Source organism: Carassius auratus, unplaced genomic scaffold, assembly GCF_003368295.1.
Source record: "Carassius auratus strain Wakin unplaced genomic scaffold, ASM336829v1 scaf_tig00034597, whole genome shotgun sequence".
In the NCBI taxonomy this organism is placed as follows: Eukaryota; Metazoa; Chordata; class Actinopteri; order Cypriniformes; family Cyprinidae; genus Carassius; species Carassius auratus.
In genome coordinates this window covers 38659-59747 of record NW_020526165.1, presented here as the reverse complement: position 1 = coordinate 59747, position 21089 = coordinate 38659, and the positions used below count along the sequence as shown (strand labels likewise).

General features: G+C 37.7%; 1 protein-coding gene across 5 annotated transcripts in view; it reads left to right on the top strand.

Annotated features, from left to right (window-relative positions):
* The window catches only part of LOC113081548 (PDZ and LIM domain protein 5-like), a 74316-nt gene extending 54283 nt beyond the window's left edge, over window positions 1-20033 (top strand). For all 5 annotated transcript variants that reach the window (XM_026253639.1, XM_026253638.1, XM_026253637.1 and 2 more), the window contains 6 exons: window positions 6530-6672; window positions 10387-10573; window positions 12304-12484; window positions 17942-18062; window positions 18296-18411; window positions 19386-20033. In XM_026253639.1, the coding sequence (XP_026109424.1) occupies window positions 6530-6672; window positions 10387-10573; window positions 12304-12484; window positions 17942-18062; window positions 18296-18411; window positions 19386-19475 (838 nt within the window). In that variant the 3' untranslated portion in view covers window positions 19476-20033. The remainder of the gene's footprint in view (window positions 1-6529; window positions 6673-10386; window positions 10574-12303; window positions 12485-17941; window positions 18063-18295; window positions 18412-19385) is intronic.
* The last annotated feature ends 1056 nt before the right edge of the window (window positions 20034-21089 follow it).

Here is a 21089-nt window from a genome sequence, read left to right as displayed (position 1 = left end):
CTTTTAATACAAAATAAAAATTCAGTCTATGTGACTGCGTCAGAGCATCTGAGCGCTCACGATTCTTTCTGCAGCGTCGTGAACAGAACAGCAAGGGCGATTTTTCACGCTCTCGACGCCGCCGGTGTAAACGCGCAGTTAGACGTATAATAATGAATTAGATTATTGCCCTAATAACGTTGTTTCAGCAGAACTTGGCTCACATGAACAGTAATCACTACAACGGTAACACTAGAAATGCATAACACATTACCTTCAGAAATGATTCAGACGATTCATTATTCAACGCATTATTACACAGAACATAATTTTAAATATAATTATATTCATAAATGACTGTTAAAACATCCCAAAACAGCACCCAAACCTTGCAAAGACCTACCTCATTAATTATTCAAATACAACAGCCAATGGCAAGTCTCCAGCAGCAGACCTTTCAATATGTTATTTTTGTGTTAGTAGTTTTATTAATTCAAATTACAATATGCAGTTTGTGTGTATGTATATGTATATATAAATCATGCAATTCATTTAGTTAAGCATAAAGTATTGTATTGTTTATACGCAATTCCTTTGCGCAGCTGAGCTGCGCGTTGCATGTGATCTCAGAATAATTTTTTGGCGGTTTTGGAAATGTTAAGAGACAATAAACAGAGACGTTGAGATCAAACGGTGAAGTATTTTATTTGAATAATTGAACAAAACAAGACTTTTGTGGTCTATTTTAGTTATAGCCTAATATTGGTTTATGTAATGGTCTGTCTCAGATCATTAAAAAAAAGTGTGCCCCCCTATGAAAATTAAATGCCCCCCCATTTGGTTTGTTCTGGCGACGGCCCTGAGATGAACGCGTGTGCTGTCTACTGTTTAACAGGTAATAACTCTGGCTACATTCGATTACAGTACACGATACCACTATGACATTAGTTTGTTGTACGTGTGTGGCTTATAACAGAGGGGAGTCAAGTTGAATGCAGCTTCCAAAAGACAAAAAATAGCCGATTAAGATTTTATTAATTTTAATACAATCACACCGGTGCGAGTACGTTAAGCAAGTCATATCATCAGCTGCTAAATTCAGATCTGTGATCGCTTGCTGATGCTGAACCAGACGCGTTTTTACAGCGCTGCGCATTAACCAATCACACACGGTTCTGTTGAGCTTATTAAAGCAATGGCCAATCAGAGGTGTTCCGATGAGTCATCGCTGAAATGCCGGTGCTTCCTTCACTCGCTCACTGACTGAACACCTCTTTCTGGTGAATCCTCTCGTCAGAAACAACAAAGTGCAGATGTGTGTATGAATCTATAATTAAGATATTGATTTCACAGTGTTAACAGTTTCAGTGATTTTAATGGGAGCTTCTGAGAGTGATTGAACTCTAGACTGTCAGTGAAAATTATCTTTAATAATATAAATGTTATTTGCTCACTTTCTGAACAATGAAAGATTAGTAGCAATATTTATATCACATTAACTTTCAATGTTAAATTCACATTCAATATAAAGTCAGTCGTATTAAAAATGTTATGGCATGACACCTATATCTGTTACTTAAGTAAACAGACAAGGTTTTATAATAAATTACATAAATTGGCTTATGAAATGTATACATTTATACACACACACATACATAACATACATTTTATCTATATATCTAAATAAAAATAGGCTCAGTATATATGACCCAAAGTAACTAGTAACTAACTACTTGAGCAGATTTTTTTATCTGATACTCTTTTACTCTTACTCAAGTAACTTTCAAGACTAGTACTTTTACTTTTAATTGAGTACAGTTTTTGGGTACCCACCTCTGTTTCTTAGTAACTAGCACAACACTGGTGTTGTCATAACGTTCACCTTGGAGATTGAAAAGGTTTCTTTTTTGAGACCCCAGGGGCCCAAATTCAGACCCAGAACAATAAAACCCACAGAAGAGGTGGGAGTTCAAAGGAGGAATCTCTATTATTACCAAACTGCAGGGAGAGGAAGAGTAGATATAAGTCATGATCTGCAAGATTAACCACAATCTGATGTGATCCGAACACCTCAGAGAAAACCAGTGTTGAGCTGCTGCAAGAGCTTCTGAAGCACAGCAGCTGTGGTCAAAGAGTTCTCGTGTGTTCGGAGCGATTCGCGAATCATTTGAGTCAGTTCGGAGTTCAGAGCGGGATCGCGAATCATATGAGTCAGTTTGGGGATCGCGAATCATTTGAGTCAGTTCGGGAGTTCGAAGCGGGATCGCGAATCATTTGAGTCAGTTTGGGGATCGCGAATCATTTGAGTCAGTTCGGAGTTCAGAGCGGGATCGCGAATCATTTGAGTCAGTTTGGGGATCGCGAATCATTTTAGTCAATTCGGAGTTCAGAGCGGGATCGCGAATCATTTGAGTCAGTTCGGGAGTTCGAAGCGGGATCGCGAATCATTTGAGTTTGGGGATCGCGAATCATTTTAGTCAATTCGGAGTTCAAAGCGGGATCGCGAATCATATGAGTCAGTTCGGGAGTTCGAAGCGGGATCGCGAATCATTTGAGTTTGGGGATCGCGAATCATTTTAGTCAATTCGGAGTTCAAAGCGGGATCGCGAATCATATGAGTCAGTTCGGGAGTTCGAAGCGGGATCGCGAATCATTTGAGTCAGTTCGGGGATCGCGAATCATTTGGATCAGTTCGAGAGTTCAAAGCGGGATCGCGAATCATATGAGTCAGTTCGGGAGTTCGAAGCGGGATCGCGAATCATTTGAGTCAGTTCGGGGATCGCGAATCATTTGGATCAGTTCGAGAGTTCAAAGCGGGTTCGCGAATCATTTGAGTCAGTTAGTGAGTTCGGAGCGTGACTCATTTGAGTCAGTTTGGAAGTTCAAAGCGGGTTCGTGAACCCTATGGTTCTCTATAGAACCCCAATTAACCATTTTTTTTCTAAGAGTGTTTTGTTATTTATTTCAGAAATCCTTGTGATATACAATATTCAGTTTGTGCTGGTCTGCCTCAATCAAAATAGTGTTTAAAAATTATTTTCTGTTTTACTTTGTGTTTGTATAGACCATAACACATAAAAGCACATTAATGGGAACATTAAAGAAAGTTCTTTAAAAAAGTAACTAAAAAGTTACTTTTAACAGTAATGTGTTACTTTTTAGTGTAAGTAATCAACAAAGTAATTGAGCTACTTTTTGAATTAAGTAACTAGTAACTGTAACTAGATACTATTTCTTAGTAACTAGCACAACACTGATGTTAACACAGATTCACACAGAAAACAGCGGTTTTAAATCATAATTATATTTCACAATTTTATTGTATTTTCATAAACAGAGCTTCATTGAGCAGAAAAAACTAATTTAATAACAAAAATGCAATTATTCCCAACTTATGTATTTTTTATATATATATATAATTTAACAATGATAGTGATAATCATAGTAAATGCAGTTATTTATTAACATATTTAATTATATGCATTTCCTGCCTCCACGTCTTAATTATTGATTTAATAATAATAATAATACTTGTTAATTGTAGCTGGAGCTGTATGTGTTTGTCTGTCACTTCACTGAAAACTAATGAAACTCCGGGTCGGCTCAGTCATTTGAAATGAATCATGAGATTTTTTTTATGAGATTACGTGACATGACAGACAGAAACCTTTATAGAGCCGTTAGACACTGACACCCATCTGTGACAGAAGATCTGGACATTTCTACTATTTATTTATTGGAGATCAATAAAAGATGAGATTGCACCTTCCAGCCACATATCCCTCTCTCTGTTTCAGTTTTTCTATCCATTTTTTATTGTCACATTTGTCCTCAGGAGCCCACAAAACTGAATGACAGACTGAAAACTGAAGAAAATGAAATGTGTTTGAATCAAAGCACTGTGTAATGTTGAAGATGTGAGGAGGATAAAACCCTGAGGTCTGATCATATATTAATGCATCTATTCACTTTAATGCACTTTCATCATTTGCCACAGGCTGTGAAAGACTGCTGCAGTTCTGTTAGTGGACAGTAGGTGGCAGCACTGCATTGGATTTCAATGTAGTTCAGTCCATCATCATTAGAAATAGTGCTGCTAGTGATGTGATGAAACCTCTAACACTTTATACTCCGTATATATTTAAAAAAAAAAAAATCAAATTTTCAGTTTTAATGCTATATGCATATTTATAAAATCATGTGACACTGAAGACTGGAGGAATGATGCTGAAAATACAGCTGTGCATCACAGAAATAAATTACACTTTAACACAGATTCACACAGAAAACAGATGATTAAATTATAATAATATTTTAGCATTTTACTGTAATATATGATAAATGCATAAAGCAACCAGCCACTTTTACGTCTACCAAAACAGCATGTAAGATGTAATTACAGAATATGAATGTAACACTGTGTTCTGTAATGCTTTTATTTGTTTATTAGACTCATTTTCAGGACTAACAGAAGGCTGTGTGTTTTAGTTTCAGACAGACTCCATGTGGTGATTAATAAAGATTAAAGAGCTGTATGGTGGCTTTCCGTGTGTAAAATGAACTGCAGCGAGTGTGTGAGATGATGCTCACCTGCTGATCGTGTCGCAGTGCTGTGTTTCACGCATGTTACCAGCTGCTCAATGCATATGTGCCCTGTGTGACCTCTGCTATCCCAGCATCCTCCTGCGGCGTGTCTCTCCTGCGTTTCTGTGCGTCTGCTGCTCTATTGTGCTGCATGTTTGACAGTGACAGATGCTAAACCCACAGTATTCTGAGAGAAAACACACGCACGCGCGCATATATCTGAAAACATGACAGTACATTTTTATTGAATGTTTATTACTATTTTATTAATTATTATAACATTTTAATAAGGCTGCTTGAGTGGTACTGACCTGTGTGAAAATAAAAATTATATATATAATTACTAAAAAATACATTACCATAATAAATATTTTAATAATTTTATAATATGCATGTAACTTATGTTAACATATATTAAAATATCTATTATTATTTTATTTTGCATTGATGACAATTAAACACATTATTTTTTAATAATAAAAATATATAAAACAATATATATATATATATATATATATATATATATATATATATATATGTGTGTGTGTGTGTGTGTGTGTGTATTCTATATAATTGTTTCATTTAATAATATTATTAAAATATATCGTTAGTATATTTAAAATGCATTTACACATTTCATTGCATAATAATAAATTTTGTAATGTTTAATATTTTACATTTTAAAACTATTATGTTTGAGCCATTTAAAACAATAAAAATTCGATATTACAATAAAAATAATACAATAATAAATTATAAGATAAAAATATAATTTAAGCATTAACCAGCTTCTAACTGAAGCCAGATATAATGAGAAAGAAAATGAAATAAAGTGAAAGAGAAGTGTGACCCGGGCATGTTGTCCACAGGAAATCTCAGCAGCTCTATTTTTTTTTTAATTGGCACCGGTTTAATTCATTAACAAACCATCTGGGGCTGCTTGTATTTGAGTCAGATCTCCTCCTGTATTTTGTTATTGTGTGGTGTTTTAGGACTATCATGGACAGCTGACCTAATGTTTTTGATTCTTCATATTCTGCATGATGGTGATAGAAATGAATCTTTTTCAAGAAATTAGAATTTTAACATTTTTATAAAGCCTTATTTACATATAAAAAAGTGTGCATCATCTTTTGAGTCAAATTCTTAAATTTAATCAGTCGATTTGAGCTGTTGCCAAAGCAAATTAAATCAGTTTTAACAAAAAACATGTTTGAAATGCAGAGGAAACACAGAAGCTGCATCTGAAGAGGGTTTTAGATGCATTTACACATTTAATGCCGGACATGAATGCATTTAACCTGCAGTTACAAATGCAGAAATAATGTTTTTATATTTTTAAAATAAAACGTTGAATACTCATTTTATCTGAAATCATATAAAAAAAGAAAAGATGTGATATTAAAATCACCAGTAGGTGGCAGCAAGTCACTGTTAATTAGCGAGTCATTGCGATTGAACCGAATTGTTTAAACAGTTGATTAATTCAAGAACAAAACACTGTCATGTTGCTCAGAGACACACAACAGCGCTGTGGCTGTGTTTGGTATTATTTTTGTTGCTGAAAATTAGAAGAAAAAAACAGGCAATATGGTGTCTAAGTCTCTTAATATAAACTTCTTGTTTATTGAACTGCTATATAAAATCAATATTAAACACGCTATAAATATGTAAATTTCCTGCCTACACGTCTTGAATTTTGTGATCATTTTAAATGCATTTCATTAGATTGAAAAATGCAGTGAAAGACTTCATAACGCAATGTAAGTGTGTTCTGTTTGGTTTTTGCGATATTCTTCAATGTCGAATAGCAAATGGTTAAAACGTCTATTACAATATTATTGCAGACGATTTGAATCTCGCACCCTGAATGTAGGAACACGGTCAGATCTCTGATGCATGTTTGAGTGTTTGTTTTGTGGTCTAGCAGAGCTTCAAGACACTTTCTCTCCGTCTCTCTCTCCAGCGAGGCCACAGAGGAGCTTCATCCCAGTTCTCATGCCACGTCTTCAGTCAAAACCGTGAGCACAGCGTCCGCTGGAGCCCCGCAGAAGGACAACGGCGTCCCTCCAGCCGCAGCCAAGAGCCACCAGTCGAGCAGCGCCGCAGGTCAGACCTTCAGCTCATCACTACTCAGACTGCTTTCTTTGTCAAGTCAAGTCTGCTTTATTGTCAATTTTCCACAATTCCACAGAGAATTGAAATTGTGTTACTCTCAGACCCCGCTGCATACAGATAACATTAACATTAAAGCCTAAAAATCTTGATCAAATATAAAATGTAGATACAACTATACAATAAGGGAATATAAAAAAAGACATATAATAAAATTAAAAATAAAGTTAAAATAAAGCAGCGCAAGGCAAATGGCAGATAGAGTGCAAATCAATGAAGTGAACAACAGTGCAGATAAAAAAACAAAAGCTTATTAAGTCTGATTAAAGTGACAAAGTGCTCGAGATCAGTTATTGTATTTAACTGACTGATGGTAGTGGAATGATGTCAGTTCCATGGAGAATGAGGTAGTGAGCAGACCAGTGCTGCACAAAGTGACTGGTGCATGCCATCATATGTTAGTGGGGGGATGGATTTGGGGGGGGGGGGGGTTCATAGTTCAGTGGTGCCTGGGACAGAAGAGGGGAAGGGGGGGGGTTCAGGAGTGAGTTCAGCTTCCTGACAGCCTGGTGGATGAAGCTGTCCTTCAGTCTGCTGGTCCGGGCCTGGGGACTTCACAGTCTCCTCCCTGATGGCAGCACCACCCGACCAGGCGGCTCGCCTCACCCATGTAGTTTGTCTCATCTTTGTTGCCAATGAGACCCGTCACAGTCGTGTCATCTGCAAACTTAATAAAGAGGTTGGAGCTGTGTGACGTGTGCAGTCATGGGTCAGCAGAGTGAAGAGCAGGGGGCTCAGCACACATCCTTGGGGGGCACCAGTGTTCAGTGTGATGGTGCTGGATGTGTTGCTGCTGACCCGTACTGCCTGAGGTCTTCAGTCAGAAAGTCCAACAGCCAGTTGCACAGCGAAGTGTTGAGCCCCAGCTGACTCAGCTTGTAGATGAGCTGCTGAGGGATGATTGTGTTGAATGCTGAACTGAAGTCTATGAACAGCATTCTGACATATGAGTCCTTTTCGTCCAGATGTGTGAGTGCTGAGTGGACGGCAGTGGTGATGACATCATAGGTCAAGCGGTTGGACCGATATGCAAACTGGAAGGGGTCCAGGGAGGGGGCGAGGGAAGGCTTGATGTGGCTGTGTTTGTTCACCCAAAAAAAGAAACATTCCAGCATCATTTACTTGCACACATGTCAGTCAAAGCTTTAAAAGTTAAAACATTAAAATCGAAGTCACGAATAGCAAGTTCTGAGAGCTGTGCAGCATCTAAAGTAGTGCTGTCAAATGATTAATCATGATTAATCGCATCCAGAACATACGTTTTTGTGTGTGTACTGTGTATATTTATCATGCATATAGAAATACACACACATGCATGCATAATAAAAAACACACAGCTATACTATGCAAACAAAAACTTTGATTTTGGATGCGATTAATCGCGATTAATTGTTTGAAAGTACTAATCTGAAGAACAGACCTCAAGCCTCCTGTAGATGGCAGACTGATGCTTCTGGAGGTTTAGTTTGTTTTTAAAGCTTTGAGTAAATGCTATGTTATTTTTTTTCCAGAAAGCAGGAATGCTGTCACGATTAGAGTGGCCTCTCAGCATGTTGTTGGTTTGCGGGAGTCTGAATGTTGACTCTGTGGGCTCTGAAGCACTGTATTGTGGGTGTGAAGCTGGTGTTTACCCATCATGCCCTCTCGTGCTGACAGGCGTCTGAACACAGGTGTCTCTGTGTAGTGTAGATGGCTCAGATTCCTGGTCTGCTCGGTCCATTCACCAGGAGCTATGGGTCAGAGGAGAGGAGTTCATCAGCAGAGCATCTCTTAAATTAAAGCTCATGGCCCTGATTGATTCCAGACGGTTGGATTAGATCACAGAGAGCACAAGGAAACGTCTCTTGCAGCATATGGCCTTCATTTGTCTGAGAAACCTGTGGTCTCTTCTTCAGATTAGTACTTTCAATCAATTAATCGCGATTAATCGCATCCAAAATAAAAGTTTTTGTTTAAATAGTATATGTGTGTGCTTTTAATTACATTAATATAACACTTAAATTATTTTAAAAAGTATAAATAATTCATCTTTTAATCTTTTATTATAGTATTGCATTTTAAAATTTAATTAAATGATATTCATGGTTTCAGATGAATCTTTGGTGCGGTTTGTGAAGTTAAGTGAGGGTTTGAGTCTTTGGGAAGATGTTGAATCAGTTCTGTTCGAAACCTGAATTTTTGCAGATTCAGAACGATTCGATCTGATTCACAAATTACATTTACATTCATGATTCACAATTTGATTATATCAGATTCTGTATATTTTCAGGATAACGTAAATGCTTTTCCTAATGTGTCTTAGTGAAGAAAGGAAAAGACAGATACTGCGTGAGATTTCGAAGTATTTATTGCACTAAGCATCTTTTAAGGTATACACATTAAATTAGTTCACATACAGGCTACTTGGAACATAACAGAGTGCATTGTGCCAAAAAAAAAAAATATATATATATATATATATATATATATATATATATATATATATATAATATTTTGTACAAATAATTTAAATTGTATTTATTAATAATTATCAATAAAAAACGTTTATTTTGTTTTATTTCAATGTAATTTATTTCCATAAGATTTCTTTGTTGTTGTTGTTTTGATCTGAAAAAAAAAAAGTAAATTCCCAGTAATTTCCAGGTTTTTCCTGACTATGTCAGCAAAATAAGTTTATCCAAATATTACAATATTATCTGATTAATTAATTTGTTTCCGTAAATGACCACACAGTGAATTGACAGCTTTATGAAGAAAATGAGTGAAGTGCTATATCCCAAATTTTTATTTAATTAATTAATTTTAGGTACATTTTTCAGATTAATTTTTGGGTACATTTTACCTAAAAGTTTCATTTTTGTTAGTTCATAAAATTATGATGTTGAATGAATGAATGAATAAAGATTTCTCACTTTTTCATTTTGTTTGTCACTTCCAAAAAAAAGGTATTATTATTAAAAATTATTTTTAAGAAACGTGTAATATTACTATAATAAATTAGCACATTAATGTTTATATAATTACAATTAAAATGCACTTAATGAATTTTTAATTCATGATGTTGATTTTTAAAATTGAATTTTAACTTCAAAATAGTTTTTTTTCTTCTTTTTTTATGTTATTAATTTACTACATTTCTTACTATCTAAACATTTTTATGGTTTTAATTTGTAAATCCTGATGTTGATTTAAAATAAGAAAAAGAAAAGATGCACACATTTTTTGACAGTCAGTGTGATTTATTATCAAAAACTTCATTATCAAATGCAGATTTTTCATGGTGTGATGAAGTCTCACACACACACACACACACACACACATATCTCACCGGCTCAGTAACCCGTGATGCGTTCGCTGTGTGACCTCTGACCCCTGCTGTCTCTCTTGAGCTGGCCAGAGAAGGCAAGGCTTGTCCAGGATTATTCTGCCAGGTGTCTCCTCCGCTTCTGGGAATGATGTTTTTTTCCCGCTCTGAGTAAACCGATCCATTGTTTGTGGCGGCGCGGTGTGGATGTCCCGTCCCTTCAGAAGAGATGGAGTTGGTATCACCCTGGGTCACGCTACATGTCTGCGCACGCTCTTCTGTAACACAGGCGCTGTTGAAGGTGAGCTTCAGCGAGAGATCTCTTTCTCTTTCTCTTTGATTAGGGTTTCCCAAAGCAGGTGCACCTGCGCCGCAGACGGGGCCCTCGATGGGACGGGTCAGCAGCAAGGGCCCGGATCGACCCGCTCCTCAGGTTCATCCCAGTGACCAGGACTCGCTGGTGCAGAGAGCCGAACACATCCCGGCGGGAACACGCACACCCATGTGTGCACACTGCAGCATGGTCATCAGGTCAGACATCTCACACCAGAGATTCAGACGGGGGCAGCTTTTAATACTAGACGATAAAGATTGTAGACGCACTTAAAGTTCACTCTTAGAAATATGTGCTTCATGATGCCATGAAGAAGAACCTGTTTGTCTAAATGATTTCATAAAGAACCTGAAGAACCTTTCTGTTCCACTAAAGCCTCTTTGTGGTGGAAGAAGGTTCTTGGGATTATAAAAAGATCAGAAAGAGATGGTTCTTTTAAGCACCTTTAGTTTTTGAAGAGTGTTGGTTTGGAAAAGACTAGTGAGAAAGTTTTGAAGGTTCTCAGTTTGAAATAGTTTTAATTTAGTGGTTTTAAAAGTCAGATAGATAAACCGCTAGAACCCAGATATAACCAGTTGAGTTAGCAAGAAACAAACAAACAAACAGATACATCAATTTAAAAACAACTAAAAACCGGGTGAAACCAGCTACAACTAACTGTTTTAACCCTCTGAGGTCAAAAAAACAAAAAAAAGAGAAACGCGTAAACCAGATGATTTAGCAAAAAGACACACAAAAATCTGACCCTGGAGCACAAAACCAGACATTAGTGCCAATGGTGTTACATTTGTTGCAGATGTTGTATCATTGAACACCTACACGAGACCTTCGTGGTAAAGTAACAGTGAAAGGATACATTAGTGTGGGGTCACATGTGAGGTAAAGGAGCGTCTGATGGATTGGGCTCGAGCTCATGATGTTTCAGGATCTGTTACTGCACAGACTGCCAGACTCCCATCCAAGCTTCATCAGTGTGTTGTCTAATCATCTGATTGGTCAGCCGCATCCCGCTGCTGTCCTCGCGTTACCTCGACAGATTCCTCCACATCAGATCCCATCAGACAGCTGTTTTCACACTGTCACATGACACTCACAGCTTTACCTGTGTCTGCTTTATGAGGATAAATCTGTTATTTTAGTGTCATCAACTTATAGTTTTTATTCATATTTTACACATTTTTATAGAATTTTTCTTTATTTATAAAACAATTTTTTTGTTACTTGAAATAAGTTAAATGTTAACAGCAATAAAATATAAAATCCTAGTTTAATTTTATTTTACATTTTCAGTTAATTTAATGTTTCATTAAGCAACTAATACTAAAACTGAAATATTAATAAAATAAAAACTAAAACAAACACGACTAAAAATGACAAAAACACGGTAGCAAAAACTTAATTAAAATCGTAAAAAATGACTCAAAATATTACACTTTAATCGTATCTCAATACTAAAAACATTTTTTTTTTATTTTGTTGTGTTTGTCATTTTAGCAGCTTTAGTTTTTAGTTAAATCTCTATATCATTGTTTTTTTGACGTTATTAAAATTAGGTTAGTTTTTAAATGAATACGTGTTGAAATATTAATATATTAGTTAATAGCTTCCTTTTTTTGTCGAAACAGAAGTTGATAAGAACAGCGTTTATTTGAAATCGAACTCTTTTGTATCATTATTAAAGTCTTAATTGAATCCTTGCTGAATACAAGTATCAGTTTGAACGCTAGTGCTACATTTGTTACAGATCGAGTAACACTGAACATCTTCTGTACTCATGAATTAACATGAGAAATGTGCCTAAGAACAATAAGAGCAGAAGCAGTGTGTAGTTTCAGTTATCCTGTATTTGTGTGTGTTTGATGGTCTCAGTGGACTGTAACACAGAGATGGGTCTGTGTGTGTGTGTGTGTGTGTGTGTGTGTGGCAGGGGTCCGTTCCTGGTGGCGATGGGTAAATCGTGGCATAAGGAGGAGTTCATCTGCTCTCACTGCTGCAGTTCTCTGGCAGACGTGGGCTTCGTGGAGGAGCGTGGCTCTGTGTACTGCGAGCGCTGCTACGAGCAGTTTCTGGCCCCGACCTGCTTCAGATGCCAGCAGAAGATTCTGGGGGTGAGTTTGTGAAGTGCACCGAGTCTACACTGCTTTAACTCTGAACCGGATGTTAAAGAGTTCAGTGTCCATCCTCCTGCAGCATCTGTTAATGACATGGTGTGTGTGTGTGTGTGTGTGTGTGTGTGTGTGTGTGCGTGCTTGTGTGTGCGTGTTTGTGTGTGTGTGTGTGTGTGTGTGTGTGTGTGCGTGTGTGAGTGTGTGTGTGTGTGTGTGTGTGAGTGTTTGTGTGTGTGTGAGTGTGTGAGTGTTTGTGTGTGTGTGCGTGTGTGTGTGTGAGTGTGTGTGTGCGTGTGTGTGTGCGTGTGTGAGTGTGTGTGTGAGTGTTTGAGTGTTTGAGTGTGTGAGCGTGTGTGTGTTTGAGTGTTTGTGTGTGAGCGTGTGTGTGTGAGTTTGAGAGTGTGTGTGTGTGTGTGTGTTGATTTTGATTTTATTTAAATATTCAACTATTTAAAAAATAACAGAAAACAAAACAAAAAATGTTTCTATATATTACATGTATTTCCAACATTCTATTAATCAGATGCGTGTAAGTGCCACTTTTTGAGTAACATGTAGATTACTGAAATGTTGGATATATGATATTTTAAATATTATATAAAAATAAAGTATATAGTAAATACATTTTATTTAAATAGCACATTAAACATAACAAAGCTGAACAATGTAAAATAAAATTAAAAGTGAGAAGGAATTTAAATGTGTGTGTGTGTGTGTGTGCATGTGCACAAGTCTCCTACAGTAAATATATCAAAACTTAATGTTTGATTAGTAATATGCATTGCTAAGAACTTAATTTGAACAACTTAAAAGATGATTTTCCTCAATAATAAAATTGTCTTGCTCCCTCAGATTCCAGATTTTCAAATATTGTCCGATCATAACAAACCTTGCATCAATGGAAAGCAGTTTTGAGATGTTATATAAACCTCCATCTGAAAAATGTGCTCCAGGGTCATGTCTTGTTTTCTCATCAGACTAGTGTGTGATCATCATTGCTAGGAAAGTTTTTGGTTTAAATTGTGTGTGTCTTACCCTGGTTAAATACGTGCTGAAAGTGGTGCTTGGTTTTGTGTTTGCCTATCGCGGGACTGCCTGGTTTCGATCTGCTAAATAGTGAGGCGTGGCCAGCTGACTTCAATCACAGGTAATCAGGCTAATACAAAGCACTAGGTTTCACCACGGCAGCGGTCGCGGCAACCCTCGTGTGAACCCTCCTCGTGTGAAGACTGACGAGTGTAAAGACAATCGACTCTACCTGCGCGACTCCACCGAGCAAGGACACCGACGGGGCACTTGAGTATTGCTTTTCTCTTTATTTACTTTTTTGTATAGCCTCTCAAATATATCTTACACTTGTAGTCACTATGTGCTTTCAGATCTCTACTATCACTACTAACACTCGGAGAGCACGCTATGTATGTCGCAGGAAGGCCTGTCTGACAAACTTACGCCATGTCCCTCTGACCTCTACTACTATGCTCTCTATTCCAGTTGGTCTCTGGAACTGCCAGTCTGCTGTTAACAAAGCAGACTTCATTTCTTCTATTGCTACTCATTCCGGTCTCAACCTCATGGCACTGACAGAGACTTGGATCAAACCTGAAGATACTGCCACCCCTGCAGCCCTCTCCACTAATTTCACTTGTTCCCACACTCCTCGTACCACTGGGAGGGGTGGAGGTACGGGTCTCCTTATATCCAAAGAATGGAAATTTGATCTTCAGCCATCATCTACAGGTACTGGTTCATTTGAATCACATGCCATTACTGTAACCCACCCTGTTAAAATCCACTTTGTGGTCATTTATCGTCCCCCAGGTCAACTGGGAAATTTCTTGGAGGAGTTGGATGTGCTGCTATCAAACTTTCCTGAAGATGGTACTCCTCTGGTACTGCTTGGTGACTTCAACATCCACTTAGATAAACCCCAGGCTGCTGACTTCAACACTCTGCTCACCTCATTTGATCTCAAGCTAGTGTCCACTACAGCGAATCACAAATCGGGCAACCAACTGGACCTCATCTACACGCGCTGTTGCTCTGTGGACACCTCTTCAGTTGCTCCACTGCACACCTCTGATCACTTCCTCATTACTGCTAACCTAGCACTTACTCCTGAAGTGGCACACACTCCAACGCAGGTCACCTTTCGACGGAACCTACGCTCACTCTCTCCATCTCGCCTATCTGCTGTGGTTTCATCCTCTCTTCCACCACTCTCTCAGCTTTCAGCTCTGGACACGAACAGTGCTACGGACACTCTTTGCTCCACTTTAACATCTTGCTTGGACAACTTTTGCCCACTGTTGTCTAGACCAGCACGCACTGCCCCATCTGCCCCCTGGCTGTCCGAGGTTCTCTGTGAACATCGCTCTAAACTAAGGGCTGCAGAGAGGAAATGGCAGAAATCAAAAAACTCTACGGACCTCAGTGTCTATCAATCTCTCCTCTCTTCCTTCTCTGCAAATGTCTTCACAGCTAAAACATCCTACTACCACAACAAAATTAACAGCTGCAGTGATGCTCGGACACTCTTCAAGACTTTCTCTTCTCTTCTTAATCCGCCGCCTCCGCCTCCTCCATCGACTCTTACAGCTGACGACTTTGCAGCTTTCTTCACAAATAAGACAAGATCCATCAGTGACCAATTCTCCACACCGCAGACCGAGGACAACGTCACAATGACGGATGCACACACTTTATCCTCCTTCTCCCCACTCTCAGAGATGGACGTCTCCAAAATTCTCATGTCCAATCATCCTACTACTTGTCCACTTGATCCTATCCCCACTCACCTCCTTCAAGCGATCTCTTCTTCAGTCATACCTTCACTTACTCACATTATCAACTCTTCTCTTCAATCTGGAACATTTCCCTTAGCATTCAAGCAGGCTCGGGTAAGCCCACTGCTCAAGAAACCATCTCTAAATCCAGCGCTTCTTGAAAACTACAGACCGGTATCCCTGCTTCCATTCATTCCAAAGACACTTGAGCGAGCTGTGTTCAACCAGCTTTCTATGTTCCTTGGACAGAACAACCTCCTGGACAGCAACCAATCTGGCTTCAAAAGTGGCCACTCAACTGAGACTGCTCTGCTCTCGGTTACTGAAGCCCTGCGACTAGCAAGAGCAGCTTCAAAATCCTCGGTACTCATCTTGCTGGACCTGTCTGCTGCTTTTGACACTGTTAATCACCAGATTCTCCTGTCCACCCTCAGAAAGATGGGGATCTCTGGAACTGCTCTCCTGTGGGTTAAGTCCTACCTCTCTGACAGATCCTTCAGTGTGTCTTGGAGGGGTGATGTTTCAAAGTCACACCACCTTGCTACTGGGGTTCCTCAAGGCTCAGTACTTGGACCACTTCTCTTCTCCATCTACATGACATCTTTAGGATCTGTCATTCAGAAGCATGGCTTTTCTTATCACTGCTATGCTGATGACACCCAACTCTACTTCTCATTCCAGCCTGATGACCCGACGGTAGCTGCTCGCATTTCAGCCTGTCTGAGTGACATTTCCCGCTGGATGAATGACCATCACCTTCAGCTTAACCTTACGAAGACAGAACTCCTGGTGATTCCAGCTAACCCATTGATTCATCACAACTTCTCTATACAGCTGGGTTCGTCAACCATTACTCCTTCGAGGACAGTCAGAAACCTAGGAGTTGTGATGGATCATCAATTAAGCTTCACTGACCACATTGCTACAACGACCCGGTCCTGCAGGTTTGCCTTATACAACATTAGGAAGATTAGACCCTTCCTGTCAGAGCAAGCAACCCAACTTCTTGTCCAAGCTCTTGTTCTCTCCAGACTGGACTATTGTAATGCTCTCCTGGCGGGCCTTCCTGCATGTACTGTCAAGCCTCTGCAAATGATCCAGAATGCAGCAGCGAGGGTTGTCTTCAATGAGCCAAAAAAAGCTCATGTTACTCCTCTCCTCATCAGGTTACACTGGCTACCAGTAGCTGCTCGCATCAAATTCAAGGTACTGATGCTTGCCTACAAGACGACCACTGGCACGGCACCAACTTACCTAAACTCACTGGTTAAATCTTATGTGCCCTCCAGAAGTTTGCGCTCTGCAAGTGAACAACGCCTTGTGGTGCCATCCCAAAGAAATTCAAAATCACTCTCACAGACCTTTTCCTGGACTGTGCCCAGCTGGTGGAATGACCTCCCAATCCCAATTCGTACAGCTGAGTCTTTACTCATTTTCAAGAAACATCTAAAGACTCATCTTTTTCGCCTGCACTTAACCTACTAACACCAGTACTTTTCATTTTCTTGTCTTTGTTCATTTAATTAAAAAAAAAAATCCTGGCTATGCGTTCTATACTAGACTAACTGAGACTTGTCATGGCACTTGTATACTGTTGTTGTTCTCCTGTTGACCTGACTGCTTCTATTGTTCTCATTTGTAAGTCGCTTTGGATAAAAGCGTCTGCTAAATGATTAAATGTAATGTAAATGTAATGATATAATTGTATGTTGTTCATCATGAACGTTAACTACTGTTCCCTGCAAGCTTTATTCTCTCTGAGAGCGCTGGGCTGTGGGACGGGCTTTAATCAGGATCATAAGATCTGGTTTATCTGCTCAGATGTGTGACGGTTAGCGCTTCACATGAACACAGGAGACGTCTGCACTCAGATAAAGAGCTGAGAGAAAACACCTCTCATCGTCCTGAAGATCACATTTCATTAACAGGAGTGTGAACAGCATTACAGCAGATCTACTTGTACTGAAGCTTACGATGCTTTTGGGAAACACAGCCCTGATCAGTATGTTACTCAATCAGTGACCGTCTCCAGATGAGTTTCCATCCATGTTTTAAATGCACTGGGATTTCTGAACGGGTTTGAGAGTTGATGCCAAATCTAAAATGTAATTAAATGCAAAATTTATTGAAATAAATGTGGCTGCACAATTGAAGTAAACTGATGTCACTAACTTCAAGATAAAAATAACAGTATTTTAACTTTTAATAACTATTATTATTATTATTATTACATTTGACTGTAGTCCTAAAACACCAGTGTGAACAACCTTGTATAAATATTTTTCCATATAAATACTATAATAAATACATGCAATTTATTTGTTTGAATTTTTATAATATTATAATCAGAATTTTATAATATATTTAATATAAAAAATTCTAAATGAAGATTAAATTAATACATTTTATTTATTAGAATTTGTACAATATTTAATTCAATATTATCATAATTTAATATATAGTATAATATATAGTTAATATTTAAATATTTGAAAACTAAATAAATGGAAACTATATATAATATAATTTATTTGAGATATAATCGAACTCTTTTTCTCTTTATACATGCATGGAGTTGTGTATAATATTGAAGTATGAAGCTGTAATCTCCGCTGTAGGATGTGATGCTGAGTGAAGAGTTCAGGCTTCTTTGCTTCTCGTCCGCTAACAGGAAGTCATTAATGCGCTGAAGCAAACCTGGCATGTGAACTGCTTCCTGTGCACCAGCTGCCAGCAGCCAATCAGCAACAACACCTTCCACCTGGAGGACGGCCGGCCGTACTGTGAGACCGGTGAGAGACCACACCTCGGCCTGCTGCCTATGGACATACATATATGCAGTGTATACTCTAGTTCTGTAATCTAATGTGTATATATTATGGCATTAATGTGAATTAATATTTTGAGAAATGTACGTTCACTTCTCTACACTCCTCTACACTTGTTCTGTCACATCTGAAGAAACCTCCGAGACGCTGAAGTGATTCGTTTGTGAGTTGATTCTTTCTCTGATTGGTCTGCTCAGATTACTACACCCTGTTCGGCACCAGCTGTCACGGCTGTGACTTCCCCATCGAAGCGGGCGATAAGTTCGTGGAGGCGCTGGGCTTCACCTGGCACGACACCTGCTTCGTCTGCACGGTACGATACGATACGATACGAGACGCTCGATCCTCTGAATACACTTTACGATCATGCTGATATCACCAATACATCACATTTATTTTGTGCGTTCCTATTAAATTATATAAGCAGGCTACTTTAAAAAAATCATTATAGGTACTGTAACACTTTATATTAAGGTGTCGTTGTTACACTTTACATGTTATAATAACATTTAATTATGCATAATTACATGCAAGTAACCCTATAAGCAAAACCCAAACGATATAGTAATTAGATGTAACGTTACTCAGTACTTAAATGCATAATTTCACTGTAACAAGGATTCCTTAAAATAGTGTAACCTAATTGTCTATTAATAATATTAATATTATATAATAATAATATATAATTATTTTTTTAATTTAATTATTGTATTTATTCACCTTTTCCATTTATTCACGTGTTATATATTATTTTCTACATTATTTCTTTACTTTTTTATCATGATCCTTATTTAATTACAAACTATATTTATTTACTTATTTTTTATTTTATTTTACTTACTTTTTTGATTTTTTATTATTTACTTTTACATTTATTCATTTAGCTGACGCTTTTATCCAAAGTGACTTACAATTACTTATGTACTTTTTATTTATTTATATAGTTATTCAGTTGTTTACATAATTTGATTATTTAATTCTTATATATATTTTTTTTTTACTTGATTTACTCATTTAATTAATTTACTTTCATTTATTTATCAACTTTTTTTTTTTTTTACACACAAATAGCAATTTCTCCTCTAGATAATTAGGGAATTTTTTTTAATTATGTTAATTCCCATAACTTTACAGGAATATATCCAGAGTTTCCCTGGTTCTTACATAAACATGACATTTGTTTGGGAATCTAATGAAAATAAGAAATATGATTTTGGTTTAGTTTCATTTTAAGGTTTACTCTCTGCTTCTGATGATGTGTTGTGGTGTCTCTCTCTGGTCCTGTAGGTGTGCAGCACGAGTCTGGAGGGTCAGACCTTCTTCTCCAAGAAAGACAAGCCCTTGTGCAAGAAACACGCTCACAGCGTCCAGTTCTGATCTCACGGAGAAACGCTTGTGGTCAGATTTATTCCAGTGAGATCAGGAACCGCTCTCCTGAAGAAGGCTTCGGCTTCATGTTCAGAGCGTTGTCTGTTTTTGAGCGAGTATATCATGCGATGCAGTGTTTTATTGAGATCTTGACATGCAAGAGATTTTTTTGTTTCTTATTGTTATCATTCCAGAAGTTCATATTCTATTTTCCACATGTATTTAAAGAGCCATGTCTCTGTGCTAATATATTTTGTGTTTGGACGGCCGTCTCTCTCCTGCAGAACGTCCAGCTCTCTTCATGCAGGTAGATTTGATATTTTACAGTGATATTTAATGTTATTTCTGTGCTCTTTTATCTGCGTCCGGTTTGTGGGAGATCCGATCATCTCTGACTTTATTTGTATTAATATAAAAACATGTTTTAAGTTTAGGATTAAAGCCTTCCAGATGGTTTTCTAATCATTAGCTCGTGTGCATCTTTATTCTCTTTGTTTTAGTTGCCTGTAATTCACTTCTTTATTCTGAGATGGGATGAAAAATAAAACACTGTTCTTCTCAAAGTCTCATAGTGTGATTAAAACGATTTCTTTTTTATGCAACATGGATCACATTGTTATCATCAACTAAACTAAAACTGTAAAATAGAATAGATAGAAAAGAATACAAAAATGCTAAAACTAACTAAAATTAAAACTAAATATACAATTATTTATTATTTCACATTTTTGTATATTTCACAAGAGAATAACTCTAAAATCTGAATATGCCAAAAACTTCAAACTTAAGTACTAAAATAACTTTATCAAATTATTTATCTATTTAGTTTATCAAATCTATATTTACATATAAATAATATGCCACAAAATAAAAACAATTACTGAAACTTTTAACTATAATGAAAATGAAAACAGAAGTCGTCAAATTATAAACACAAAAGTGGCTTTCAAAAGCGCAAACGAAAAGATGAATTTGATCAATTAATAAATTACCAAAACTTGGAAGCTTCTTTAAAAAGATGACACGGGGAGAGATCGAGATCGAGATGGAGCAAGAGAGTGAAGTGAGTAAAGCACCTGAAGCGACTGTTGGTAGTAGCAGCTCCGTGGTTAATGCTAGCACCAGTGGATCAAGCAACATCGATGTAAAAGGTGAAAATGATGTGGACAGAGTCGTCTCTCTGGACTTGCCATACTGTCAATTGAGAATGCACGTGCGCGCAGTCTGGACCTTAAGGATATGATCAATAACTTCGCACAGAGGAAAGCCCGGAAAATGCAGCTATAATGTAAGTGAGCATCTTTTTTATGTATTTGGACCTATGCCTATGTGTATATAGCAGTGACAGTAACAGTAACAATGTGTTATTATGGTGCGCCGACACCAGCAGTTTTTTTTTTTTTTTTTTCTTGGTGCGCGTAGCATCATGACGTGTTGTAGTAGGGAGCCCGCCTTGATAATCCTGTTTAAGGGCAAGGTGTTGGCTCGTTACGCCACTGAATGAGTATATTTCCACTTTGAGAAACTCGTGTTGCTCTCGACTTGACTCGCCATGACTGCCGCACATAGTTGAATAAACGGAGACACGCCCACAGTGCGTCTTTGTGTTTACACTGGTTGGCA